The sequence below is a fragment of the Macaca fascicularis genome, chromosome 6, assembly GCF_037993035.2.
Source record: "Macaca fascicularis isolate 582-1 chromosome 6, T2T-MFA8v1.1".
Taxonomy (NCBI): Eukaryota; Metazoa; Chordata; class Mammalia; order Primates; family Cercopithecidae; genus Macaca; species Macaca fascicularis.
Genome location: NC_088380.1, coordinates 6,906,863 through 6,934,693, shown reverse-complemented (window position 1 = coordinate 6,934,693; position 27,831 = coordinate 6,906,863). Strand labels below are relative to the sequence as shown.

The following is a 27,831-nucleotide window of genomic DNA, read 5'->3' as shown; positions in this document are numbered from 1 at the left end:
ACCCGTCTTTACTAAAAATACAAAAAAAAAAATTAGTCAGGTGTGGTGGTGAGGCAGGAGAACCACTTCAACCCGGGAGGCAGAGGTTGCAGTAAGCCGAGAACACGCCACTGCACTCCAGTTTGGGCGACAGAGCAAGACTCCGTCTCAAAAAAAAAAAGTCTCGGAAGTAGTGTTATCAGGTCGTTGTTATTGGAGTAGCGGCCGAGGGAGAGAAGTTGCACTTGTTAATTTAGGTTTCTGATCAAGTCGTGCCCCAAATGTTGCGTGGGGGTTTCAGGTAGAAGTGGATGAAGTTTAGAAGCTGGAGTCCAGAACAGAGCGCAGTGCCCTTGAACCACACTGCAGTTTTAGGGATTGAGTTCTAGAGGAGGAGAATAAGGTGTTTAGAACAGTCTACCAGATGTTGAAGTCCTTGTGTGTAAACAACACCGTTTCTGTGTGCAGGAAATTTTATGCTTTGGCGCCTTCATTCCCGAGGATGAATTTGCTGACTCGGACGACAGAAGGGAAGAAGAGGCAGCTCTACATGGTTTCTAAGGAGCTGCGGAACGTGCTGCTGAACAACAGCGAGAAGATGAAGGTGCCTGCCGCGCAGACGCCGAGTGCTGTGTGATTCAGGATGCGTGTGGCTTCTCACAGCCGCTTAGGTTTCATTTGGAGCAGACCCTGGCATCTGCCCTCCCCACCTGTAGTGACGGCTCTGGGTCCCTGAGCCTGCCCTGTGATTTCAGAGCTGTTGACTGGCGCAGGGCTGAGTGGTTCCTATCAGAGTCCCGCATCTGGTGGCCTGTGTCTTCTCTGTGCCCCATTCCCACAGCCGGGTGAGCCTTGGTGTAGTTCTCACAGCTGCCCTCCTGGGCAGAGAAGGTACCGAGGGCCTAGAGGCTGCGAGTACTGCTGCCTCGACCCTTGGGATTTGTCCCTTGAGACACTTCCCTTAGAATTTGGCCATTTGGGGGCCCTTCTTTCGTTTGCTTTACTGTCCTCTAAACTACGTAAACACAAGTTGCGAGTATCAGGTGGTTCTTACCGGGGTTTCTCAGTGGGTTTCTGCTTCTCCTCTCCTCTCCCATTCCATGACGGCTGCTCCATGTGGCCCAGCGTCCTTGCGGGAGATGGTCCTGTGTTCACCTCTGTGTGCTTCATCTTATATTTACTCATCTTTTTTTTACTTAAAGGTTATTAACACAGGGATAAAAGTCTGGTGTCGAAATAACAGTGGTGAAGAGTTTGACTGTGCTTTCCGGCTGGCACAGGAGGTAATTTTGGAAGTGGATTTGAACAGCAGTAGCCACAGATGACTGAAGCAGTTGGGAGTAGATGGGCTTTCTGGTCAGCCAGATGGTCTGAGTGGCTCAGGGCTTGGCTGGCACCTACCAGCCACTTGACCCTCAGAGGTTATTGAGCTCACGCAGGGTGCTGGTTTCCCCTCATAGGGGGCGGGTTCCACACCTGTCCAAGGGGAGGGGCCATAGTGAGGGCTCGACAGGCCACCATAGCCGGAGAGTAGGCTATTGTTGTTGGTGAATGACATCATGGTATCCCTTCTCTTTGTTCACACAGGGAATATATACATTGTATCCATTTATTAATTCAAGAATTATTACTGTATCAATGGAAGATGTTAAGATACTATTGACCCAGGAAAATCCCTTTTTTAGAAAACTCAGCAGTGAGACGTACAGTCAAGCGAAGGACCTGGGTGAGTAGTTTGAAATGCATAGACATATAGCTTGTATTCCCTTTTAAAAGGATGGCAGAAATACAGGTGGTGTACTCTGGGGCATATTTATCAGTCATATTTTTCAATTTATTTATGGCTACATCAGTTTCCAGAGGGCTCTGTAGATCCCTGATTGACAATTCAGAATGCTAAGGGTCAAAGCCATCTTGGGGTTGCTATACTTCCCCAGGCCCTGGTGGTGCCCCGCTGCTGCCCAGCAGCCTGTGGTGTGTCTGTGTGGCATGCAGGGCTGGCCTTCGCTCACCTTGCTGGGCCAGAGTTCCGGGGAGAGGAGGGGTCGGCCTGTGAGCAGCCCTAGCAGGGCCCGCAGCCAGAGCTCTTGACCCACTTGCCTGTCAGCAGGTCGGGGGTGGGTGGAAGTAGGTCTCTGTGCCTGGGTAAATCTGTTTTTGTTTTTGTTTTCCCGGAGACGGAGTCTCGCTCTGTCACCCAGGCTGGAGTGCGGTGGTGCGATCTCGGCTCACTGCAAGCTCCGCCTCCTGGGTTCAGCCATTCTCCTGCCTCAGCCTCCTGAGTAGCTGGGACTACAGGCGCCTGCCACCATGCCCGGCTAATTTTTTGTATTTTTAGTAGAGACGGGATTTCACCATGTTGGCCAGGATGGTCTCGATCTCCTGACCTAGTGATCGCCCGCCTCGGCCTCCCAAAGTGCTGGGATGACAGGCGTGAGTCACCGCGCCCGGCTGGTAAATTTGTTTTTTAACGTACACAGCCTCACAAGACTGGCTAACATGCGGATTTTAATCGCCTGTGTTAGAGCAAAGTCAGAGTCTTGCCAGCGGTTCTGACTTTTCTGCTAGCCAGCCGGAGTAGATTATTGGTCGTATTGCTGCTTTTATATGTCATCAACTTCCACTTCACATCACTCCAGTGACCTTTTCCCCTAAGCATAAAAATCACTTCTCCAGGCTCTTCTAATTTTGTTTTTCTGTTGTCTTCATTCTTGTTTATTTTTTTAAATAACTTGCTGTTTAATATTTTTGGGTCAATTTGATCAAAAGTACATGAATCACTTCTTGCAGTTATGTCTCTTACTTGCGTTTAAAACTTTGCGTTCCTTCGGGATATAAAACTTGCTTTGTGGAGTCTGCCTCCCGCTGCCGTCTCCAGGCAAGAACCACAATTTAAAGTGGAGATTCTTGTAAAGGATAAGGGAACTGTTTATACTGGTTTTGTTTTAATCCTGCACTTAGATGATTGCAATATTGTTTTAGACAGTTTTTATGTATTTCATGCCATTCTGGGAGTTGGTGTTACATTTATTTAATCTTGAATTTTGAAGAATGAACCAGCAGTTAATCCCCGGCCTCCTTGCTTCTCAGAGTGGCTTGTCAGGTGACATCCCTTGAAGGCCCTGAATGGCTTTTGCCTCGGTCCTCTTCCAGATCGTCCCTACTGCGTCATTTGGACTTGGTTCATGTGTTCAGATGGCCTCTTTTCACCATCTAGATCCTCGAGGCCAAGAATGTAGAGTATTTGTTGTTCTCTTTCTTCGGAATACCTAACACATCACTAGGTGCAGAAACGTGCTCAGCGCACACATCCAGTCCCTGGAAAACTCGGCAAATGTGTATCTGTTTCTCTTGCAGCAAAGGGAAGCGTCGTGCTGAAGTATGAACCAGATTCTGCGTAAGTCAGTACAAGCCCTGTCCTTAGATGCACACGCCTTGTCATTAGCTACAGTGTTCCCATTGGTGAGGAAAGTGACTTGGGAAGGTGGGGACCTTCTTCAGGCCTTTTATGATTGTTCCTCAGAAGTAGCCTTGTGAAAACTTCAGAACCAAAATATTCCTATCATGAAGATACTGTTTCATAGAACACTCAGCTCGGGCTAAATGAAGTTTTACTTACAGAGAATAAAATGCATAGTACTTATTTTTTAAGCATTAGAAACCAGTGAAAATTTCTGTCTTGTACAGAGTAAGTGTAAAGATTGGACAGTTGAGTGAGGTTCTCTTCTTTCGTCCTCATGGCTGGTTCAACTGTGTATTGCTGACATGTTATTGCATCAGGAGTGCTAGGGCTGGAGCATGGGATTTGCTCACGCTCGCACTCACGGTCCCCACGGGACCACTGCTCCATGCTGCTTGCATGTATTCACCCTGCAGCCTCATGGGGGGCCTTGGGGGAGCAGGTGCTGGTTTTGGCAGCACTTGCCAGAGGAGGAAGCCGGGACAGCAAGTTACGTGGCTTGCCCAGAGCTTCTCAGCTCATGAATGGCAGAATTAGGATCTCACCTGCAACAGCTCCTTCTTGGTGACATGAAACACCATTTCTGAGAGGAGGCAATAAAACGGGGTCCAGGGCTGACTGGGATTTGGGGGAGTGAATAGGTAGAACCACTGTACAGATTTCTTTGGGAAGTTAGTGTTGGACCGGGGATCCAGTGCTAGCTTGAACGAACCACCACAGTGCAGATCCTGAGCAGGAGCAAGCTGGGGGTCGGGGCGGGCCCAGCCAAGGAGGGAAGGAGGAGGGACAGGTAAGAGGTTGGCAGGGAGGCCGAGGGGCCGTATGTCCTCAGGGTTCAGGCTGTCAGGCTGCCAATGTGGAGAGAGGACAGGTAGGGGCTGAGGTGGGAGGGGCAGGCACTTGGTGAGGGAACAGCAGATGGATGGGCTGTGGAGGTCAGCGAGGCCATGCGCATGGGCACCCTGGGGACCTGCTGGATGGATGGGCTGTGGAGGTCAGCGAGGCCATGCGCATGGGCACCCTGGGGACCTGCTGGATGGATGGGCTGTGGAGGTCAGCGAGGCCATGCGCATGGGCACCCTGGGGACCTGCTGGATGGATGGGCTGTGGAGGTCAGCGAGGCCATGCGCATGGGCACGCTGGGGACCTGCTGGATGGATGGGCTGTGGAGGTCAGCGAGGCCATGCGCATGGGCACCCTGGGGACCTGCTGGATGGATGGGCTGTGGAGGTCAGCGAGGCCATGCGCATGGGCACCCTGGGGACCTGCTGGATGGATGGGCTGTGGAGGTCAGCGAGGCCATGCGCATGGGGACCCTGGGGACCTGCTGGATGGATGGGCTGTGGAGGTCAGCGAGGCCATGCGCATGGGCACGCTGGGGACCTGCTGGATGGATGGGCTGTGGAGGTCAGCGAGGCCATGCGCATGGGCACCCTGGGGACCTGCTGGATGGATGGGCTGTGGAGGTCAGCGAGGCCATGCGCATGGGGACCCTGGGGACCTGCTGGATGGATGGGCTGTGGAGGTCAGCGAGGCCATGCGCATGGGGACCCTGGGGACCTGCTGGATGGATGGGCTGTGGAGGTCAGCGAGGCCATGCGCATGGGCACCCTGGGGACCTGCTGGATCGATGGGCTGTGGAGGTCAGCGAGGCCATGCGCATGGGCACCCTGGGGACCTGCTGGATGGATGGGCTGTGGAGGTCAGCGAGGCCATGCGCATGGGCACCCTGGGGACCTGCTGGAGGCGGATGCTGTCTGGATGGTGAAGGGGCAGGAGCATCTAGTGATTGATGGCTTCTGGGTGTTTTTACAAGAGTTTGAGTAAAGACACATAAATGGTTTTTAAAATAACAGTCCCATGTGGCCCACATAGAAAACATTGGGATATTTTAAGGTGTGGATTCACTTTTCCATATTCAAACTTTTCTACTTGGTAAAATACACAGGTGAAAAGTCAACTTCAGGAATAATGAGTTTTTTTTTTTTTTTTTAAAGAAGATGGGAGTTGGGAATTTCTTATATTTTCCTCTCACCTCTTGAAACCAACGTGTAGTGCCCCTGCTTTACATTAGGAAAAATGGAAAGGTGATTAAACATGGCCGTTAGGAACCTAAAATCTAGCTCAGAGTCCCGTATGAAAGAAATTAGGTAACTTGAGAGAGGTTGGAAATAGTGGCTTCCATCTCTGTTGGGGCATTGATGCCAGCTGGCTGGACAGGTGGAGCCCGGAAGGTAGGGAGGGTCGGAGCAGGTTCAGAGAGGCGGGGATGTTTTTGACTGTGGGTAACACTGCATGCTGGGAACGGAAATGAGCACTGTGTGCCCAGCAGGGCTCAGATTGCCATGTGGGGTCCCTACAGAGCAAATCACGCAAAACGCTGAGCATCAAAAGGATGGGTGGTCCTGGGTCCTGCTGTGGCAGCCCTGCTAGGGGCCGAGTCTCCCAGCCTCTCAGGAGCCTCAGTTCACTTAGGAAACTTAGAGGTGAGCTGCGAGGAGCCTGTCGAGAAACGCTTCTCATTTAGTGGGGTGAGGTGACACAGGGCGGGGGGACAGTAAGTTAAGTTTGAGCAGGAAGTATGTAGAAATTCCAGCACTGAAAGTGTGTGAAATCTGTAGATTTGGGGCCTACTCCATTGTGAACTTAAAGAGGCAAGGTGAAAGTGAGGGTGAGAATCTTATTCAGGACATGAAGAAGGAAGCTAATCTCCTTTTGAGAAAACCTGCCCCTTGGATCACAGATGAAAATGTCCTCCCAGTAGTTTTGGGAGTTTTGTGGGTATGGGTTTTCTGTGGTCTTCCTTTTTAAGCACTTGCATGTTATATCTCGTTCGATTTAGTTATGGGAATGTTTAATGTTCTACATGAAGCCACTTTCACTTGCAGGAATCCAGACGCTCTGCAGTGCCCCATCGTCTTATGTGGATGGCGGGGAAAGGCCTCCATTCGAACTTTTGTGCCCAAGAATGAGCGGCTTCATTATCTCAGGATGATGGGGCTGGAGGTGTTGGGAGAAAAGAAGAAGGAAGGGGTTATCCTCACCAATGAGAGTGCAGCCAGCACTGGACAGCCAGAGAATGAGGTGCCTGAGGAACAGAGAGCAGGAGAACCCAACAGCCCCGATGCAGAAGAGGCCAACAGTCCGGACGTGACAGCAGCCTGTGACCCTGCGGGCGTCCCCCCACCCCGGTGAGCAGGCCCAAGGCAGTGGGGACCCACATCCCTCACACGCAAAACTGGCCTCTTCGTGTCACTGGTGTCTGAAACCGAATCCAGAACAAGCCTGTGGCCTGTGAAGCGTCTGTTTCTAATGACTGCAGACTGGTGGCACAATAGGAGGCTTCTGAATGACCAGGACTGCTTTCTTGTGGAGCGGATGAAAACATATTCTTTTAGCGTGTTAGAAATCACTCGTTTTACTTTGTTTCTTTGGCCAAGCTGGGTCTAGTCTTTCTGTTGCTGGGAATAGACATTCAGAAGTCGTACTTCTATCAAGAAACAGAACTCCCCTTGCGGAAATTTCAGGTCTCTTGTTAAGCCTGTATTGGTCTTAAGGTCCAGTATTTTTTTAATTATTACTTATAGAAAGAATCTATAAATTCCTGGGGAAGTGTGTTATAAGCTTTAATAATTACATTGAGTTACACATTAGTGGTGTGACATTAACATGCGGTGGGGTTAATATCTGAGGCCTCAGATGACTGTGCCTTTTGGAATAAAGGGTAAAATAAACTCCAGAGTAAGAGCTGTATTGTGAATTGTCATACTTATTATTGAGGGGGACTTATGTGCTTTTATTGAATGGAGTGCTTTACAATTTTTATTTTTAAATGGGGTTGGGATCCTTGAAATATTTAAATAAAGTCATTAATGATAAAACATATACGTGTGATTGTTGTTTTCGCTCTTAGGAAGCAGAAAGAACAAACTGACTCTGGCTCAATGGCAGTGTTAGAATACATCCTTGTTTTCTCGAGTGAAAGCAGTTTTACTGTGAAGGCTGCCGTCTCCCTGTCTGCCTCATTTTGTGTGTTGGTCTGTACAAACACCGACCACACACTGCCTTTGGTGGGTTTGTCTCTAGAGTCTCCACTCTGAAATACTTTGAAGCTCTGTGTCGTGAAGAGCTCCTGTTTCTTTTTCGCCCAAATTCTCCACTGAACATTTCTCTGCATTTGCGTTTGCATCTTCTGGTGTGTCTGCATGTCACTCATTTTTTTCTGAACCCTTTGACAGTCAGTCGCAGACGTGTTCCGTTACCCCCTTGCTCCTATGGTATTTCCTGGAAACAGAGGCCCTCTTTGCAGCTCGCAGCATAGGCGTCAGAAGTGCAGATGCAGGTCAGCCAGCAAGCTCGCTCCGGCGGCCCGGTAATGTCTTTTGCAGTCACAATGTCCAGTTTTTGTCTGGGGTGACACCTGTTGCCTTTGGCGGTCTTGTCTCGAGTTCAGTCCAGTCTGAAACAGTTCCCAGTCTGTCTTTTATGACTGAGACAGTTTTGCAGGATACCGGTCAGGTAGTCTGAGTGTGCTTCAGTTTGGGGTGGTCTGACGTGTCCCTGTGATTAGTGCATTTTTGACAGGAATGCCACAGAGGCGTGCTGTGTTCTTTTCGCTGCATCATGTCAGGAGGCTGATGATGTTGGTTTTTCTCTTTACGGTGCTGGTGAAGTTTTTGTGGTGTTTTTTGTTTTATTAATATGGTGTCTGCCTGCTGAGTTTCTCCACTGAAAAATTTGTAAGTATTTTGCAAGGAGACATTTCAAGACTCTCTTCCTCTCTCATCAAACTTTTAGCTGCCAGCTTTAGTGTTTCTTGATAATTCGCCTTGGCCAGTTTTTACTGCGATAGCTACAAATGATTTTCCCCCGTTTTTCCTCCCTTCTACATCATTAGTTTTCATTCTACATAGAATAAGCACACCTCTCTCTTTTACTTCTTTATTCATTTCTATCAGTATGGATTCAAGGATTCCATTTTATTCCGTCATTTGTTTATTTTTACTGTCATTTATTTTGGTTCTCGGGTTGTCCCGGAATTGGCCAGTGGGAAGTGTTTCCAGTCAGTTTCAGTGTCCTTGTACCTGCCCCGTTATCGATAAAGGATACTTGCTGGTCCAGGCCCTGGACTGGGGATACCGGGCACGGTGGGGACCTGGGGGCCACACAGGTGTGTGGGGATGGGGTTAGTGCTCTTGGCATCCTTGTCCTCCCTCAGCCCCCAGAACGTTTAGGGGAGTGAGATCTTGGTCTATAGAAGGAGATTGTTGGAAGATACTTCTCTGGGGAAACTGTCCAGCTCCAGAAAAGCCGTAAGACAGCGGCCTTAGGGTTCCTGGGAAATGGCCCACTCTTATCACCCTGTAGCTACGCTCAAAGCAAGGAGTCACTTCCGCACAGCACTGCCTGTGAGCACCTTGCCTTGTTAGAGTAGACAACCCCGGGTAACCAGACCTGAGGGCAACCAGACCTGTGAGCACCTGAGGGCAGCCTCCAGCATTGGACACAGAGGTCAAAGACAACAGAGCAGCAGCTAGCAAGCACAGACCACACAGGGAGGAGAAAACTTAAAACTTGATAAATAAGGTGGACAGTTACGGTGCATGGATAAGCCTGAGGAAACATTCAGGAGAAGACTGTTCCTAACATGAAGGGTTTTCTTTCTGTAACTTTAATCAGCATTTTGATAAGGGTCTTCCGATTCCCAAAGAGTGCACTGCAGAAGAAAAGACACTGGCTGAAGAAGGATTTTTCGCTTCCGCCCAGGCAGGCTTGTCTGTGATGAGGGCCTCTCTGAAGTAGCCAGCCCCATGGGCTGGGAATCGCGGTTGCCTTCTGGTAGGGGTGTTTAAATGGGAGAAAAACTTTTTACGGAAAACTCTTTGTTTCCTTTGAACTTTGACATACCTGTAGAGTAGATGGATAAAGTAAATTTCCTAAAAAAAAAAGGACAACTTTGAGCCAGCAAGTCCACTTCACAGGCCCGCAGATGAGTCAAATGCATCTGCAGAGTCATCTGATGCAATGTTGTTGATAATAGCAGAAACCCAAAAGCCCCTCAGCATCCACGACGAGGCACTGGGATACAATGGTGCAGAGCCCCCAAGTGGACACTGGCCAGCAAAGGGGCTAAAGCAGCTCACTGTGTCCTGGAGTCCAGTGACCACGAAGAAAAAAAAGCAAGGTGTAGAGAAGAATGTGCATTCTGATGCCATTGTGTAAAGGGGGAAATACGCAGGCTTAGAGACAGACGTGCTTTTGAATTTGCATAAAGTAACTGGAAGGATACAGAAGAAATTGACGGTATTGGTTGTCTCTGAGGAGGGGATCTATGTGGAGTGGGGCCAACGTTAACAAGATTTTAAATACAGATGCTCTTCAACTGACAATGGGATTATGTCTTGATAAGGCCAGCATAAGTTGAAAATGTCCTACATCAAAGTGCATTAAGTACACCTAGACTACCTTCAGCATGCTCAGAACAGTTCATGCCACAGTTGGGAAAATCATCTGGTAACACAGTCCCCTGCAGAGGGTTGGTTGTTGACCCTTGTGATCACGTGGCTGATGGAGCAACTCAGGACCACGGCCCAACGTCACAAGGATATCGACTCCAGATCACCAGCCCAGGTAGAGATCAAAATCCAAAGTACAGTTTCCAATGAATATGTGTTGCTTTCCTACCACCATAAAGCCAAAAGGTCATGAGTTGAATTGTAAGGCAGGGGCCCTCTCTATTAAAACGTGGTAATCTTAGATCTCTTCAGTTAGGAAGTGAGTAAGTGCTGCAAAAGAGATATCTGTGTCTCTGTGAGCCCAGAGGACAAAATTCTTACTGGGCATCCACAAGTCTGGGATTGTATATATACACGCTTCACCCTAGCAAATGGCACTCCATTCTCTAGCACTTCTCAGGAAGTGGGTTTGGGACGTCTCTGTTCTTGCTCACTTTGGCAGATGCTGAGCAGCCTGGGGTGGAGGGTGAGGGGCTTGACTGCTGGCTCTGCCGTGGTGGCCTGCGGGCCTCCACAACAGCCCCTTTGACCCGCGCCTCCGGGGTTCATGTCCTGGTGCATTCTCCTATGTGTGTGGGCTGCACCTTATGACTTGCTTCTAATTCATAGAATGACGATGGGGTGTCACTTCCAATGAGATTATATAGAAGACTACGACTTCTGTCTTGGTGGTGATACTCTTGTGCTGTGTTGGGGTCCCCAAGACCCACCCCTGGGTTTGGTGAGGACTCCCAGGACTCAGCACATAGTCCTACTCTGCTATGATTTATTACACAAAAGGCTTGTGAATGAATGCAGCAAAGGGAAAGGCACATGGGGTAACATCTAGAAAAAAACAGGTGCAGGCTTCCGAGAGTCCTCTCCCAGAGGAATCAAACAGGACACGCTTGATTCCCCCAGTGAGTTGTGATCACACATGAAAAGTGTTGTCTTTTAGGGAAGCTCATTAGAGACTCAGTGCTCAGGGAGCTTACAGGGGTCATGTGGGCACCTTCTGTCTCGCACCTCCAACATTCCAGACCCTGGCAGGGAAAGCAGGCACTCAGCGTATTGTTTGCATAAACAGTTTAGGTACAGTGAACCACTTATCAGTTGGGATGGTGGGAACACTCCCAAAATCCAAGTTCCCAGAGGCCAACTAAGGTCCAGTCTTGCATTCAGGCCTTTTTAGGGAGCGTGGCCTTGGGCCTGCTGGGAAAAGTCCTCACACCTGCCTTACTGCGATGAAGTAAGGTGTGGCATTGGAAAAGCAAGGAACTGGGGCCCTTAGTCCAGCAACTGCCTTGGACCCTAATCCAGCCAACAACCCCTTACGTGAGCTTGGAAACAGATCCTGCCCTAGTTGAGGCTTGAGTTGACCCACTTCTTGAGAGATGTTAACTTTAAAAATACAAAACCACTGTATTAGCCTGTTCTCATGCTGCTAATAAAGACATACCCGAGACTAGTAATTTATAAAGGAAAGAAATTTAATTGACCCATGGTTCCACATGACTGGAGAGGCCTCACAATCATGGCAGAAGGTGAATGAGGAGGAAAATCACGTCTTACATGGTGGCAGGCAAGAGAGCTTTTTCAGGGGAACTCCCATTTATAAAACCATCAGACCTTGTGAGACTTATTCACCACTATGAGACCAGTGTAAGAAATCACCGCCCTCATGATTCAATTACCTCCCACCAAGCCCCGCCCACAACACATGGGAATGATGGGAGCTACAATTCAAGATCAGATATGGGTGGAGACACAGCCAAACCATATCAACCACAATGAATACATTTAGAAAACAGAGGAGACTTTATTTCTTGCAAAGGTTTCAGCCTGCAAGGTGGCCATCCTGCAGCCTGGGAAGCACAGCCTCCAGCCAAGACCAGAGAGAAACACGTTGGAGGAAGGGAAGCTGGGACAGGAGCTTTAAGGTTGAACTGGTTGGCTAAACATGCATATTGAACAGGTGACAGGAGGAGCTATGAATATTCGTGATATTCATAGGATGTGTGACTGGCACATGTGTACGGGACAAACATGCGTGTAACATACCACCCATGTTCACTTTGGGATGGAGACTTAACATTTAAATGTACTACAGTTAGACCCTATATGTCAAAAGGTCTTTTCAGGACATGAAGGCGTCCAAGTGTGCAGCCAGCCAGGACCAGTTCATGGTCAGGAGAGTTACTGAAATCAATCTCTTTGTACTACAGGCTCTTTGAAGTCCTACAAAGAGATTTCAGTAAGTTCAAGTCAAAGCTGCAGTTGTGGCCGGTGGAACGGGGTCAGTTAGTCAATGTCTCCGAGCCGGATGAGCTGGAATTGTTTAATGTATCTCAAGGCCAGTGCTTGTTTAGTTGCTAGAGAAAAAGAAAAAGCCATGGTGGTTAGAAGAACGGGTAGGGATGTGTGACTTAACCCTTGCCTGGCATGGCTTTGGGTCCTGTTTACAATCTGGTCTCTTACTGCCACAGAGTCCATTTGCCAGTCTTACGTTCTCTATTTTAACATTAATGTCGGTCAGTTGTGTCTAAACCACAAAAGGGAAGGGGTAGAATGAGGTGTGTCTGACCTCACATCTCATTATGGCTGGGAGCTGAGTTTTAAGGTTTTTCTGGGGTCCTCTTGACCACAAGGAGTCCATTCAGTCAGCAGGGGGCTTAGAAGTTTAGTTGACAGAGACTTTGAAGCAGAAGACCTAGTTAAGCCAGCATTCCTGACTGCAGAAGTTGTGAGATATTAAGTATTGTTTCAAGCCACTACATCCTGGGGTAATTTGTTACAGAGCCATAGATGACTGATACAGTCCCTTTCTTCTTGACTGTATGGCCCTGGGCAAGTTTCTTAACATCTCTGGGCCTTTATTACCTCATTATAAAATGGGCAGATGGTAGCACCTACCCGAAAAGGTGTGCTGAGGCCTGAGTTAGTGAATACGTGTGTTGGGAAAAAGCTGAATGTTGGAAGAAGCTGAGGCAGGACTTGCATGTCCGACATAATGTAAATGAGTCTTGGAACATGTCTGGGGTCCAGGGTCTAAAACCCCTTTTGGCCTTTGGAACACCAAGCTCTGTGCTAAAGGGTAGAAGGCTACCCTGATGAACTGTAATCTAAGCCCAGGGCATAAAATCCCTGGTGGCTTGGATAGAATCCAGGGCTCATGGCTCTGGAATGTGTCTAGACTTGCTGGCTCCTTGCTCCTTGCTCTCTCAGGATGGATTGATTGTTGAGTTAAAAGAACCTGCTCTCCATTATCTCAAGTAGCAGAGCAAATGCTAAACCATCCGCACCTGTAAATCATGTGCTTTATGCAACGCGCCCTTTGACCCCCACGTTCTCGCTGCCTGTTTCTCTGTTGGATTACCAATAAACAGCGTGGGCTCCCAGAGCTCGGGGCCTTCGCAGCCTCCACAATCGCGATGCCCTCCTGGTCCCAATTTACGTCTCAAACTTTTTCTCAATCCTTTGACTCTGCCAGACTTCGTCGCCCCCACGACCTGGTGTTGGATCTGATCACCCCAACAAATGTGCAGTGCACTGAGAACGGCACCCGACAGCTAGTGTTTCAAGGTGGGGGCTGGTTGGGGTGCGAGGTGCAAAGACTGCACATTTACTGATAATCATTTATTTATCTATTTGCTAGCAAATAAAACTTTTTGATTGGGGGATCCAAAGATGAGGTGGGTGAAGCATATAGAACTTAAATGTCGTCTTTGCTCACATATTCGGCTGCTGCAAAATCTTCAGTACTAGCAGAAACTAACATAGTCATTGAATCACAGCCCTGAGAACCAAAGAGCATCACATAGTTCATATATTCTTGTTCTAATTTCCTTGTGTCAGTCTGGGAAGAGGTGCCTCATGCCCTTCTGTTGAGCTGTTAGTGGCAGGGCACCCCGGAGCTGGTTGCAGCAGGAAACAGAATTGCATTACTGCTTTTTAATGTCAAACACGAATTTCTACTACCTACCTCTCACTTCCTCAATGCCAAGCTTCAACATCAAAGATTATGTTAAAGTACCTTATGAAAAACTAATAAAAACTAGAAAACATTGGCCCTGTGCTCCAAGTATCCAGGCACCTGGCAATTGATGCAAATTTGTGTTCTAATTAGGTAATTAGGTTATTTATAAGATCACTGTTGGTATCAAGAGAACGACTTCCCTTTTTACAATTAAAATGGAAATATCTGTGGTATGCTTTTCCAGGTGGATTTTGGTTACAACAAATGACATTTTCCAGTATCAAGATCTCTAAAATTTCAACCCATTTTAAACAACTACTACTATATAAAGGGTCCAGAGAATGTACTAATGGGATATTACCAGAACCAATATACAGATAAGCCTCTTTGTATCGCCTTTCACGAGCGGCACTGCCCATTTGTCTGTAACGGTGTGTGTTAGAACTTGTCGGAGAAATCAGTGTTTGGAAGCCAGGTTCCCTGGGAAACGCTCCTGCTAGAGATGTGCGTGCAGGAAGTTTGGATCATTCCCGGCAGCCGAGTGAAAGAAGCAGAGTTGGGTGGATAGGGCTCAAGGAGACACGGGGCTGTGCTGCAGGCACGACAGGCCCCAGCGTGTCCCATGGGGTGCTCTGGAGCTGCATGACTTGGCAGAGTTGGGGTGAGAGTTGACACCGCACTTCTAATATCAACCAGTCATTAGATGTGGGGTGTGGGCTGCCCTGGGAAAGATCACGACCTTAGGCGGGGAGACTTTCTTCAGCTGGGGGAACTCTGAGTGTCTCAGCTCCCAGCTGACACTGTCTCAGCTCCCAGACAGCTCCAGTCCGGAATACCTCCTTACCTGCTGCACCACTTCAATACATCTGTTCACATGGTTGAGTAATGAGGAGAAAGACAGAAACAGGAAGTATAACCTCCAAATCACTAGAAAAGAAAAGTCACAAAATTGCATCAGTCTAGGGAAAGAGAAGAAAGGGAGAAAAAAGGATCGAAGGCAGTGGGTGGGCGGTGGCTCACGCCTGTAATCCCAGCACTTTGGGAGGCTAAGGCGGACAGATCATGAGGTCAAGAGATCGAGACGAGACCATCCCGGCTAACACAGTGAAACCCTGTCTCTATTAAAAATACAAAAAAAATTAGCCAGGCATGGTGGCGGTCTCCTGTAGTCCCAGCTACTTGGGAGGCTGAAGCAGGAGGGCAAGAACGCAGGAGGCAGAGCTTGCAGTGAGCTGAGATCTCACCACTGCACTACTCCAGTCTGGGTGACAGAGTGAGACTCCTTCTAAAAAAACAGAAAAAAAAAAAAGGTTAGAAGGTTAGAAATAGCGAGAATACATACTAAACAGAAAATGCAAAACAGCTCACAAAATGGAAATGAAACTGACATACATAGGCAAATGCTAATGCAAGATGCAGGTGTGGACACTTAATTTTAATTATGTTTTGAATAGTTAAACACGGAGTTCAATATTTGAGAGATTCAGCTCTGTGAAATGCTCCCTCCTACCCCCTTCCTCAGCCGCATCCTCTGTGAGCAGCCAACAGTAACTGTCCCGTCCATCCCTCGAGATATTCTGTGCAGATAGGTAGATATGATTTTCTCCTGTTAAAACTTTTTTTTTTTTTTTGAGAAAGGTTGTCACTCTGTTGCCCAGGCTGGAGTGCAGTGGCATGATCTTGGCTCACTGCAACCTCCGCCTCCCAAGTTCAAGTGATTATCCTGCCTCAGCCTCCCCAGTAACTGGGATTACAGGCATGCACCTCCACACCCAGCTATTTTTGTATTTTTCATAGACGTGGGGTTTCACCATGTTGGCCAGTCTGCTCTCAAACCCCTGACCTCAAGTGATCTGCCTGCATTGGCCTCCCAAAGTGCTGGGATTATAGGCATGAGCCACCTTGCCCACCTCTGTTAAACAAATATTGACATCTGTTCAGAATGTTTTGTTCCTAGGATTTGTTTTGTTTAATCATAGGTCCGACAGATCATTTCCTATTGGTACATAACTAGTTTCATTCTTTCCAGAGTGGCAGAGGGTCCCTTGTTTATCCAGACCCCTGTGAATACATATGTGGATTTCTTCCAATCCTTTGTTATTACCTGCAAAGCCTGCAATGAATAACGTTGTACCTTTCATTTCAAATATTGCACATGTGTGTGTGTTCGAATAAATTCCTAGGAGTCATATTTATTGGTCAAGGAGTATGTGTGTTTTAAATTATGATAGGTATTAGGTATGTCAATATATCAAAAAACCATACTTCATCGCAAGGCACAGTAAATGGGGGAACAGAGAAACTTTCTACATTTGATATTTATAAAAGGAATAACCTGTCAAGAACACGTGACAGCACTTAACCTTAAAGCACCTTACAACAATCACCACGAATACAAAATAATTCACAAAGAACGTTAAAAAGTACCGTACAACAATCACCACAAATACAAAATAATTCACAAAGAACGTAAAAAAGCACCATACGACAATCACCACAAATACAAAATAATAAGAAAACACCTTACAACAATAACCACAAATACAAAATAATTCAAAAAGACCTTTAAAAAGCACCTTACAACAAAATATTGGAAAAAGCAAAAACTGTTACTTATAAAATAAGAAATAGACAAATCTGTGATTATATAAAGAAATTTTAATACTAGCATCTAACAGAAATTGACAAAATACACAGATTTGAGTATCAATTAACAAGCTTGAGTAAACACAGAATAATGAGATAGAACACACAGTAGGGGTGATCAACCTCAGAAGCATATTCTTTTGAAAAGACCAATAAAATAGAGAAATCTTTGTTAATTGCTCAAGGAAAACAGAAAGAGAGAAGGTCATTACACTAATGGAGAGACTCTTACACTTGTAAGAACATACTAAGTCCACTTGCACACCAATGGATTTGAAAACATACAAGAAGTAGAAATATCCAAGCAAGCACAAGTTAGCAGCATTGTTCCAAGAAGAGAAAAGCCTAAGTAGGAATAATAATCATAGAAAAATGGAAAAAGCATTTGGAGATCTACCCATTTTCATACCATTTATCCCCCAGAAAAGAGGCACTAGGCCAGGGAGGTTTCCAGGTAAGTGTTACCAAATTTTCAAGGAAGATCTAGTTTCTATGTTAAACTCATTCTATAGAAAAAGCTGGAAATGTCCCCCTGCCATTCTGTGATGCTAGCATATCCAGGAGACTCGTGGTAGATGAAGGTACCCACAGACGAAATGCTAACACTCTTACCATCGCCGACATAAACAGGCCTCATAAAACATCAGTGGCACAAATTGAGCAGTGATTAAAACAATGAGCCTGTCACGATGCCTTCATGAAACATAAGGAAGTATACTCTCATATGATGACATGCTTACACATTTATGAATCATTTGTATGATAAAATAAATAGGAATTTACACCTTTAATATGACATAAGGAATTATAAGGAATATTATGCAGTTAAAGAAGAACTAAAATATAATTATTGATACACTAAAATCCAAGATTCGTTCCTTATTTTTAAAAATAATGAACAACAGCCTGTAATCCCAGCACTTTGGGAGGCCGAGGTGGGAGGATCACGAGGTCAGGAGATCGAGACCATCCTGGCTAATAAGGTGAAACCCCATCTCTACTAAAAATACAAAAATTAGCTGGATGTGGTGGCGGGTGCCTGTAGTCCCAGCTACTCGGGAGGCTGAGGCGGAAGAATGGCGTGAACCCAGGAGGCAGAGCTTGCAGTGAGCCGAGATTGCACCACTGCACCCCAGTCTGGGTGACAGAGCAAGACTCTGTCTCAAAAAGCCAAAAAAACAAAACACAAAACAATAAACAAGAGTAAAAGGAAACCTATTTAACTTGATATCTAACAGTATGTACCGGAAATCCTTTATCAAGCATCATACTAATGGTAAAATGTTTTAATTGTTAATATTTTAAATGTATTTAAAAATAGAGACAGGGTTTCTCCATGTTGGCCAGGCTGGTCTCGAACTTCTTGCTCCAAATGATCCACCCACTTCGGCCTCCCAAAGTGCTGGGATTACAAGCGTGAGCACTATGCCTGGCCTTAACAGTGAAATCTTAAAAACAGGAACAAGGTAACAGATATTGCTGTCAACATTCCACATCTGAGGTGCAGCCTTGGGAAGATAAGACTAACACTGTCCCTATTTGCACGTCAGATAATTATCTATGTACGAAAATAAACTGAAAAGGCATAAAAGCTCCCAATAGCTTAATAATTTTATAAGGATGAAAGACATCGTAAGGAATTTTTTTAAAAAGTGACACACTGGGAGAAAGTATTTGCTGTGTATGTTAGATACTCCACATCCATAATATGTAAATAGCTTCTGCAAATCAATAAGAAAAAGATGACTCATTTGAGAGAAAATTTGGCAAAGAGGTAATTTGCAAAAAAAAAAAAAAAAAAAAAAAAAAGGACATACAAATGGCCAATAAACAGCTCTACTTATACTAAAAACTAAAAAATGATAATATGAATGAATTTAAACTTTTACTCTTCAAAGTGGTACAAGTTTAAGGAGTAGTGACATGCAGCCAAGAGGATGCTACAGGGATATGGGTACTTTTGGATTAGCTGGGTCTTCTTGGAAAGTGGGCTTTCCATGTGCTTCTGATCCAGAGAAGTGGTGGTGTTTGTCTTTGATCAAGCTGCTGACACTGCCGTGCTGACATCCGGTGAAGTGAAGGTCTGAGTACAGAGAAGGTGGCTACTCTTAAGACTTCGACCGCAGTAGTGGCAAAAAGCCAGCAAATCAGATGGATGATGACCTTCACTTACAGCAGCTGGTCCTCCCATGGTGCTGCTGGATGGTGGCCAAGTTCATCCCTGGTCACGGCTGTGCTGGCTGTGACATCTCCAGAGGTGGCAATCATGGCAGAATCTTTCACTAGTGCAAGATGCACAAAGAATCAGGACAAAAACTGCAACTATGTTCTTTAGCAACACCTGAAAGTCCGAGACCAGGTTTTTTGCCTGCACTTTCACCAGCTGAAATTAATTCTTGGAACAATATCTTCTGCTTGTTCTAAACTCACGCAAGAGGGTGGCATCACACCTTTTCTGCACCATGCTTTATATTGATTTGATTGTTTTGTTTACTGTCTGCCTCCTTCCCTTTTGAAAGCAAGCTCCATGAGGACAGGGAAGTTTGTCTCTATTCCCGGTGTTAGCCTTAGTAAGTGTTTGTTGAATGAATGTTTGTGAACAAATCCCCAGCATCTAGTGTTCTGTATGATCCCAGACTAGTCCCAGGCACAGGAGACTTCTCCGCTGTGCTGATCTGGGTTGCAGTTTGGAAGGAAGGAGGTGGGACCAGCGCTCTGGCCATCCATGCTGGAGGTGCGTGGGGGTCTTTGATTTGCCTCCCTCCCTCAGTGGTCAGGGAAGGGCTTTTGGACCAATCCGCCGGGGACACCTGCGTAACCAGAGTAGCGAACTCTGATTCAGGCAATGCTTGTTCACCGTCTTCTACCTGAACCACAGGTCCCGTCTTGGAGCCCCCTTTTTTCTTAGCCAACATTTGCCAAGGGCTTAGTGTCTCAATTCAACATGGAAACATGCTCCCTGGTGGTATCATGACCTGGCTCGTCTTCCGTGAAGAAGCTGAGGTGCAGGCAGAGGGGCTTGCTGGGGGGTGGAGCTGGAGTTTCTTGCCTCACAAGGACAGCATCTGGAGTGGCCATCACTCTCCTTGGATGGCACTGTGGCTTTCCCAGCGGCTTTCCGGCTCATCCTTTAATGTTCACACAAGATCTGTGAGGCGCTTTGGGAAAGGAGTTTTCATCTACCCCAAGAAATTAGGGTCACTTAAAAAGATTTGCATTTAGGGGCAGCCCAGTGGGAAACCCAGGTTTCCTGATTTGGAGTCCACATTTTTCTACCAAAACGTGGTGAAGCAATTTTTTTTTTTTTTGAGACGGAGTCTCGCTCTGCCGCCCAGGCTGGAGTGCAGTGGCCGGATCTCAGCTCACTGCAAGCTCCGCCTCCCGGGTTCACGCCATTCTCCTGCCTCAGCCTCCCGAGTAGCTGGGACTACAGGCGCCCGCCACCTCGCCCGGCTAGTTTTTTGTATTTTTTAGTAGAGACAGGGTTTCACCGTGTTAGCCAGGATGGTCTCGATCTCCTGACCTCGTGATCCGCCCGTCTCGGCCTCCCAAAGTGCTGGGATTACAGGCTTGAGCCACCGCGCCCGGCCAGCAATTTTTTAAAGATGAGGACATTCCAAGCAAGCTCAGGCTCCTTGCTGTGGCCAAGAAACCCCCACCCCGACCCCAGCGCCAGCGATGGCCCTGCCCACACGACTGGCCCCGCCCACTCTTCTGGTGCCACGCCCCCAGGCCGGTCATAGGAGGGGTCCTTCTGACTCCAAACCAGGGACTTTGCACATGCTGTTCCTGTGCGTGGAAGGATCTCATCCCCTCGCTCCACCCTTTGCATCCCCAAAATCACTTCGCCAAGCCTCCAGTCGCTCAGGTCTCAGTTTCAGTTTCCCTTCCCCCAGGGGCCATTGCTTAACCCGTCCACACTGAGCTCCTCAGGTTCTTTCCATTTGGCAACTTGTTGGTTTCATTCATGGGACTTACCGCAACTTGCAGTCCAAAGTCCCTGTTTGTGATGACCTTCTAAGGCATCTGTCCTGTTAATGGAACACCAGCTCCATGAGCACGTTCTGTCCACGGAGGCTTCCGGGTGCCTTGTGCCTGGTGAGGTCGGCACGAGGTGTTCAGGAAATACTTACTACATAGTAAAGAAGAGGGTCCCTGAGGGCTCCCACATGGATGTGATGAACGCTGTGCTATTGCTGACGGTTTCTACGGGAGTGAACGAAGGTGGCCGAACGCAGAAGTAAAAAGACAAGAGGATCTGTTTTAAAAGAAGGGGTCGGGGGCTCCTCGCTTCTAGTGAGCAAAGGCAGCTCTGAGCTTCCACAGCCCTTCGTATTTATTAGAGACAAAGAGCAGTGAGGGAGAGGTAATGGTTGGTCAGCTGCTTAATTAATCACAGGTGCACATAATTGCGTTCTTCATACAACAGGTGTCAGATGTTTCTATAGGTAATCAGAAGGAACAGGGCCTGACTGCCCTCAGCCCTCCCTCTGGGGGCAGATGCAATTGTCAGTTTTCCAACATCCTGCTTTCATGAGAACATTTTTCCATTCACTGATAGAGCCTCCAGTGGTATACTGAGTTGGTCATGACCCCCATTTTCTTGGCCTGTAACACTCTGTAGGCTGGGGTTAGCTGCTGGGCTGGGCTGGGCTGGGAGCCCGGCCAGGCTGGTTGTGATGCTGGCTGGTGGCAAGGAAGGAGGAAGTGTTCGTGCGCCCAGCAGATGTATTTATGTGGCCCCTGCTGTGCGCCAGGCACTCTGGGGTGCAATGCTGAATCCATCTTACCTGGTGAATACAACGTCTCCAAGAGGCCAGCGTTAGATGGCGCTCAGTGCTCTGAGGGACAGAGCCTTGTCCTAAGGGATCCACAGCACCTAAGGGAGCTGACGAAGCTGAGGCGCTGCCTGGGGAGGGAGGGTAGAGAGTAGAGGAGCAAGGCTGAGTGCTAGGGAGGAGGAAGGAGGGGGTGGAAGAGAAGATACGGGTCTGCCTGAGGGCTGAGGCCAGGTCTGAGGGAGAGGGAGGGCTGGGTAGCAAGCAGGGGCGAAACACCACTACCCACGCCCTAGCTCCACTCCGCTGAGTCTACACTAGGACACTCACCCACTCTAACCCTGCACACCTGTGGATGTCTTAGAGGCACTTTTCATGCTGTTCACATGTGAGGAACCTGGGATTCAGGATGGGCCCCGTGTACTGCAGCCACCTCAGCCAGCTCAGCGGCAGAGCTGGAGTGAGCTGCGTGTAAATACCTCCAAAGTCACCACACGCTGATCCGGGACATCATATTCTGTCTTCACCACCCAAAGCAAGGTTTGGCCAAACAAGCTTCTCTAGAGTGAACTTTCTGGATTTCCTACGAGTTGTAAAAAGTAAAAAAATAAAACCTCACTAGCACTGTCTGAAATCATTCCTTTTTACATTCTGCTTAAAATCCACATTTTTAAGCAATTCCAAATTGAACTGGCTTGATTGCATCCCCTTTCAGGACGCTCCTAAGTGGGTGACGAGTGGTTGTCTTCCCTGTGAATTTCAGGGATGGATGGCTTTTCTCCCATGCCCTTTGGGGACTGGCCAGTACTTGGGCACAGTGTCTGGTGTGAGCTGGGACAGCAGGCGAAGGTGGCCACCTCTCAGGAAAGGAAAGGGGAAGATGACTCACTTTGAAGCTGGCCTGGGGTGGGCCTGCCCTTTTCATTGCCTGCTGGCTCATTGTTTCGGTTTCCTGGGGCTGCAATCACAAAGCAGCACAAATTAGAGGCTTACACAACCGAGATGGATTGTTTCTCTGTTCCGGAGGTGGGAAGTCCAAAGTAAAGGTGTGGGCAGGGCTGGTCCTCTCTGAGGGCTGGGTGGGGAGGAACAGTTCCAGGCCTCTCTCCTTGGCTTGTCCATGGCTGTGTCCATGGTCACACTGTGTTCTCCTTGTGTGTGTGTGTCTCTGTCGCCACATTTCCCTTTTTCTGTAGGGACACCAGTCACATGGGCTGATGCCTCACCCTAACAACTCGATTTAATTTGGTAAAGACCCTCCCTCCACATGAGCTCCCATTCTGAGGTACTCGGGGTTAGGACTTTAGCACATGCACTTCAAGAGGGACACAGTTCAGCCTACTGCACACATCCTGGGGCCAGGTGCAGGCAGCACACAGTGTCAGATGGAGGATGGACCTGGCCATCCTGAGCAGCTGGGCGGGGCGCTGTGGAGAGCCCAAAGGCCAGGCTGATGGCCTCTGGTCCAGGACAACTGCATGGGGCTGACGGGGATTTGTGATGCTGACTGTTGTGATGCTTTATTCACAGGAGGCTGGGTGACGGTAGTGAGGGGAAAAGACAAGGTTAGCTATGAGCCCAGCACCTCAAGAAGGAACTGACCCAGGGATTTTTTTTTTTTTCATCATCTCGAAGAAGAAATTGCTTATCATGATGTAGCAGGACGAGCCACAGACAAAGCTCCTCAGACACCGGATTAAAGAAGGAAGAGGTTTTTTATTTGGCCGGGAGCTTCAGCAGACTCGTGTCTTAAGAGCCGAGCTCCCCGAAGAAGAAATTCTTGGCCTTTTTAAAGGCTTACAACTTTAAGGGGTCCACGTGAAAGGCTCGTGATAAATCGAACAAGCGAGGGAAATGTGACTGGGGGGCTATATGCATCAGCTAACAGAACAAGAAGTTTTACAATGCTTTTTTTCATACAGTGTCTGGAATTTACAGATAACACAAGTAGTTTAGGTCAGGGGTTGATGTTATTATTATTACTTTTTTTTAACTCCTAGGGCCGGGTGGTGGTGCCGAGGTTGTCTGGCTATTTATCTTACTTTTCTTTCTCTCTTTTTGCTTTCTCTTTTTCTTCCTGTCTTGTGAACTAAGCAAGGTAGGGGGAGGAGGGCAGCAGGAGTAGCGTGGTCTCCTTCCTTAATGAGGGCCAGGTGCTGGGCTACCTTGTCTCTTGACCTTCCAGATCCTCACTGCGACCTGGAAATAGAGCCACTCACTGTTGCCATACCCTTGGCTTTCCCATCATCAAGGTGGGCAGAGTGGTTTGGCCTAAAGTTTTGATACTTAGGACAAAATTAAAGCCCCAGCTCATCTTCTTATCTTCCCCTTCCAGGGAGAACACGGAGAGGATTGGACCTGGAGAGAAGAAGCCGACCAAGCATGTTCCAGGTGTACTGGCCATAGCACCCCAGGGCTCACCAACAAAGGGGAACTGCAGGGTAACAGCTTCGTGGAGAAACTTCCTCCCTCTTCCTTTTTCCCCTCCTTCTCTCCCTGGGTCCTTCCCTCCAGTCTACCACTGCTCTCTTTTGCAGCACACAATCTGGATACTGGCAACATCCTTAAATAAGGGCTTGCCCTGGAGTGGCTCCCTGGGTAATCAAACTAATTCTCAAATCAATGTCATGTATCATGTGCATACTATACCACATATGACATGTGTGATGTATATGTATATGTGTTAGGTAACATCCAAGATATCATGGAAAGACAAGTCCCTCACTCCCTGCTCAAATTTTTAGCTGCGATGTGACCTCAGCAGTGCGGACTGTGCGGCGGGTTCGAATTCCTCAGGGGAGAGATTGCCTTGTACTTTTATTAGGGGGTAGAATTTAAAAGCATATGTATTTAGCATTATGAATATAAATTCTAGCATTATGAATATAAATTCTAGTTCTATGAATATAAATTCTACGTTTGGAAGAGGAAATTACAAACTTAGAAAAAATAACAAACTGCAGAAAATTAAACAACAGATTTTTTGTCTTGTGGAGCATAGAAAACCCACCTCCAGCGGTGACGGCACCCCTTACCCTCATTTACCCCCATCCAGAGTCTATGGGGGAGGTCAGCGTGGGGAAAGAGATGCTCAGCTTCGTCCAAAGCGGTTTCCAAAGGTCCCAGAACCCCGGGCTGTAGACGCAGAAGGCGGGGGCGGCGTCCACACTCGAGCACCGCAGCCCATTGGCTCTCAGGGCCCCACCAGGCGGGACCCTTCCCTCTCCTCTGCCACCTAGAAGGGACGGAGCACCTGACGCGCGCATCGGGGGCAAACGTCGCAAGTTTCTGTGACGTGAGGTCTTTGCAAGCTGCCGGGGCTTTCTACCCACAGGGACACGCGGCCTGCGCCCTCCTAGGCGTGCAAGTGGGGCAGGGAACTGGCGCCCTTCGAAGCCCGGGTGGCCCGGAGCTGACAGCGCGCAGGGGGAGGAGCCGCAGAAAGGGGCCCACGCCGCAAAGGCGCTGTTGTCGAGGACCCCGCGGGGTTCCAGGGCTGGAGCTGGCGAGCCCCAGCCGCGCCGCCCCATCTCTAACGCGCACCCCGGCCGCTCCGCCCCCTCTGCCGCTCACTCCGGCCAGCCCGGCCCCCGCGGCCCCGCGGCCCCGCGTTCCCCGCTTCCCGCGGCGCCTCCGTCCAGCAGCCAGCAGGGGGTGCTGCCCGGCTCCGAGGCCCGGGCCCTGGGCGGCGCCGCGGGGAGAGACGCGAGTCCCGGGCTGGGCGCTGTCGTAGGTCGGGAGGGTGTGCAGCGTGACTGCGGCGAGCCCCGACGCCTGAGAAGCCGGGACCTGCTCTCCGGGGAGCGGGAAGGGGGCGGGGCGGAATTCTTTGGAGATGGGCCTGGGCGCTGGGGAATCCAGCGGGTCCGCAGGACCCAGCTCGGCCCTTGAGGCTCTCGGGCCTAGTCCAGGCCATACAGGTGTGCAGGGCGGGGACCAGCTGTAGGCCACATGCACCTTAATATGCAGTGAATAAAAAAGACCAGACGGACCCGGGGTTCATGACTCCATCTGAACAAACCGTCCCCGCCCCACATACCATTCGCCTCTCCTGGGTCCGTCCTGTCCCGTTGGTGGGAGCAGAGGCAGAGGCAGGGAGGATCATAAGGACTCTCCCCTCCAAGGCGAGGACTTGCCTGACCTGCTTAGGCAGCACCAGCCTCCCAGGTGCAAGTGGCTTCGCCCTCCCCTAGCTGGAGTTAGAGTGTGTGTCCATGCTCCAAGTGCTGGACACTGGGAGGTACCCACCGTGTCAGCAGAAGGACGCGTGAATCTATTTGAGATAAGGTACCAAAGAGCTGCAGAGCATGGCTCCTTGATGCAGAGGCATTAGGAGGCGAGTTGTTTCCTTGCGATGGATGATGAAGGACTCCATTTTACAGAGGAAGAAAGAAAACCTCTTGCCAGCAAATCAGCCACCTTCCAACTCCAATCTAATTGACCAAAGTTAGGTTATTGATGAGGTTATTGATGGACTGGACACCAGTGAGCTGAGAACAGGCAGTAGTTAATCCCCAGTGTCCACAAAGAACCTGACGGCCACTGTCCCTCCATGTCCCCTCCCAGCCCAGGAGCCAGCCAGGCACCTGGGCACCGTTCACCGGGTTTCCCAGCAGGGCTGTGTAGGGGTGAGCACAGGGTGGCCCCTCTCCTTCACGAGCCCTTAATTTCTTATTGTAACATGTGTCCTTCTCACAGGGAAAACTGAACCCAGGGTGAGCTTATTAAAAAATGTGTTTTTCTATTCCCCTCAAAAGAAATTGGCAGTAAATGTGTTTCTCTTTTTTACTCTCTGGAATTTTATCTGTATTTTGAAATTCCTGCCAAAACCCACAGTCTGAGGCGATGCATTATTTAAAAATCAATTGACTTTCAACTAGAAATGGAATTTAAACATTATAAAGCAGAAGCTACTCTTCAACTCTTTTCCTGGTTTCCCGGAGAAACCAGGCAAAGAGATGATGTGGCGGTTGGTCAGAATCTGGGGGAGACAAAGGGTGGGCTTCCTGGGGCCTGTGCTCCCTAGGGCCAGGTGGCTGGGTGACCTCAGGAGACACCCGACGGTGTCTCAATTCTGTCACTGCTGAAACAGGAGGGTGGGACCTATGGATTGTCCACATCCCTTCCAGCTTGGATCTGTCATTCCACAGGTAGGTGCTGAGAGCCTACAGGTCCCACTTGGCAGCCTTCTGAGTTATCTGCTTGGGGAAGGTTTCGTGATACATGGTTTGTATCCTGTCCTTGAGTAAAGGGTCTTCTCGTGAATCCCTCAAATCTTCTCGTAACCTCATCCTACTGTCAACGTACAGATCAGTATGAAAAAGGACACTGATTTATTTCTGTTTTATTTATTTTTATTTTTTTGGAAACGGGCTTTGATCTGTGGCCCAGGTTGGAGTGTAGTGGCATGATCATAGCTCACTGTAACCTCAAACTTCTGGCCTCAAGGGATCCCCCACCTCAGCCTCAAAAAACTCTGGGATTACAGGCATGAACCAGTGCACCAGGCCCTGATTTGTCTCTGAATCATGAAGTTTTGCCAGTTGTCTTGCAGATAGAATGCTTTAGCCTGTGTTTGTGTTGTAATCTGAAGCTAATGATTGTAACCTCTTTGGGACATCCTGGTACTCTCCGATGGAAAGGACAACTCCAATGTAAGGAGTGCCCTCCCCTCCCTGCTCCTAAACTTTCTCATAGAACTATTTCGACCCTGGAACAATCCTCACATTTGGCTTCCAGTAAACCTTTCTCAAATTATTTCTGCCTCAATAGCCTTAATTTTGGCTGACAGTATTTAGCAGTTTAGCTGCAGTACAGTTAAATTTTATACAGTGTGTGTGAGAAGGGAAAGTGTGGGGATTTCAAGTCAGCAGACTTGCAGTCTTGGAGTGGGGAGGCTTTTAAAATTTTGATCCCAAATCCAGATGTGTATATATATACATTTATATATATATATAAAATAAAATCAACCACACAAAAATCTTCTGAATGAAAAAAGACCCATAAAATAGTAATGACCAAAAAAAAAAAAAAAAAAAAAAAAAAAAAGGAAAGTTATCCCAAATCAAGGGACTAATTTCTTCTTTAATAAACAAAGAGTGCCTCCAAATCAAACAGAAAAAGATCAACAGAGAAAGAGGTAAAAATATATATCTCTATATATACACTAATGGCCATTAAACATGTTGAAATATGCCCCATTTCATTAGAGGGTGCAAAGTTGAGCAATGAGCTTTCTCCCATAGCTGTATTGACCAGGTACCCTCATATATTGCAGATGAGGGTATGCATTGATTAAACCTACTGGCTGGCAATAATTATCGAATTAAAAACACTCATACCTTTTGACTTAGGAATTGTATTTCCAGGAATTTATCCAACACATCTTTTGGTAAGTGTTTGAGGCAGACTCGCAAAGTTAATCACACAGCATTGCAAGAGTGAAGGATGGGAAACCACCTGCTAATAGGGAACTGATTGAATAAATTACCAGGTATC

The 27,831-nt window shown here is 48.0% G+C and overlaps 1 protein-coding gene across 5 annotated transcripts in view; it reads left to right on the top strand.

The window, feature by feature from the left end:
* Positions 1-7,320, top strand: part of NSUN2 (NOP2/Sun RNA methyltransferase 2) — a 34,594-nt gene extending 27,274 nt beyond the window's left edge. For 2 of the 5 annotated variants that reach the window (XR_012413572.1, XR_006698634.3), the window contains 5 exons: positions 448-583; positions 1,182-1,262; positions 1,567-1,705; positions 3,337-3,441; positions 6,328-7,320. Coding sequence is in view for 3 of the 5 variants with exons in the window: in XM_073993130.1 (XP_073849231.1) it covers positions 448-583; positions 1,182-1,262; positions 1,567-1,705; positions 3,337-3,376; positions 6,328-6,634 (703 nt within the window). In the remaining 2 variants the exon portion in view is untranslated. The remainder of the gene's footprint in view (positions 1-447; positions 584-1,181; positions 1,263-1,566; positions 1,706-3,336; positions 3,442-6,327) is intronic. The other 3 variants (XM_073993130.1, XM_005556571.4, XM_065546085.2) reach the window with 2 other exon arrangements.
* The last annotated feature ends 20,511 nt before the right edge of the window (positions 7,321-27,831 follow it).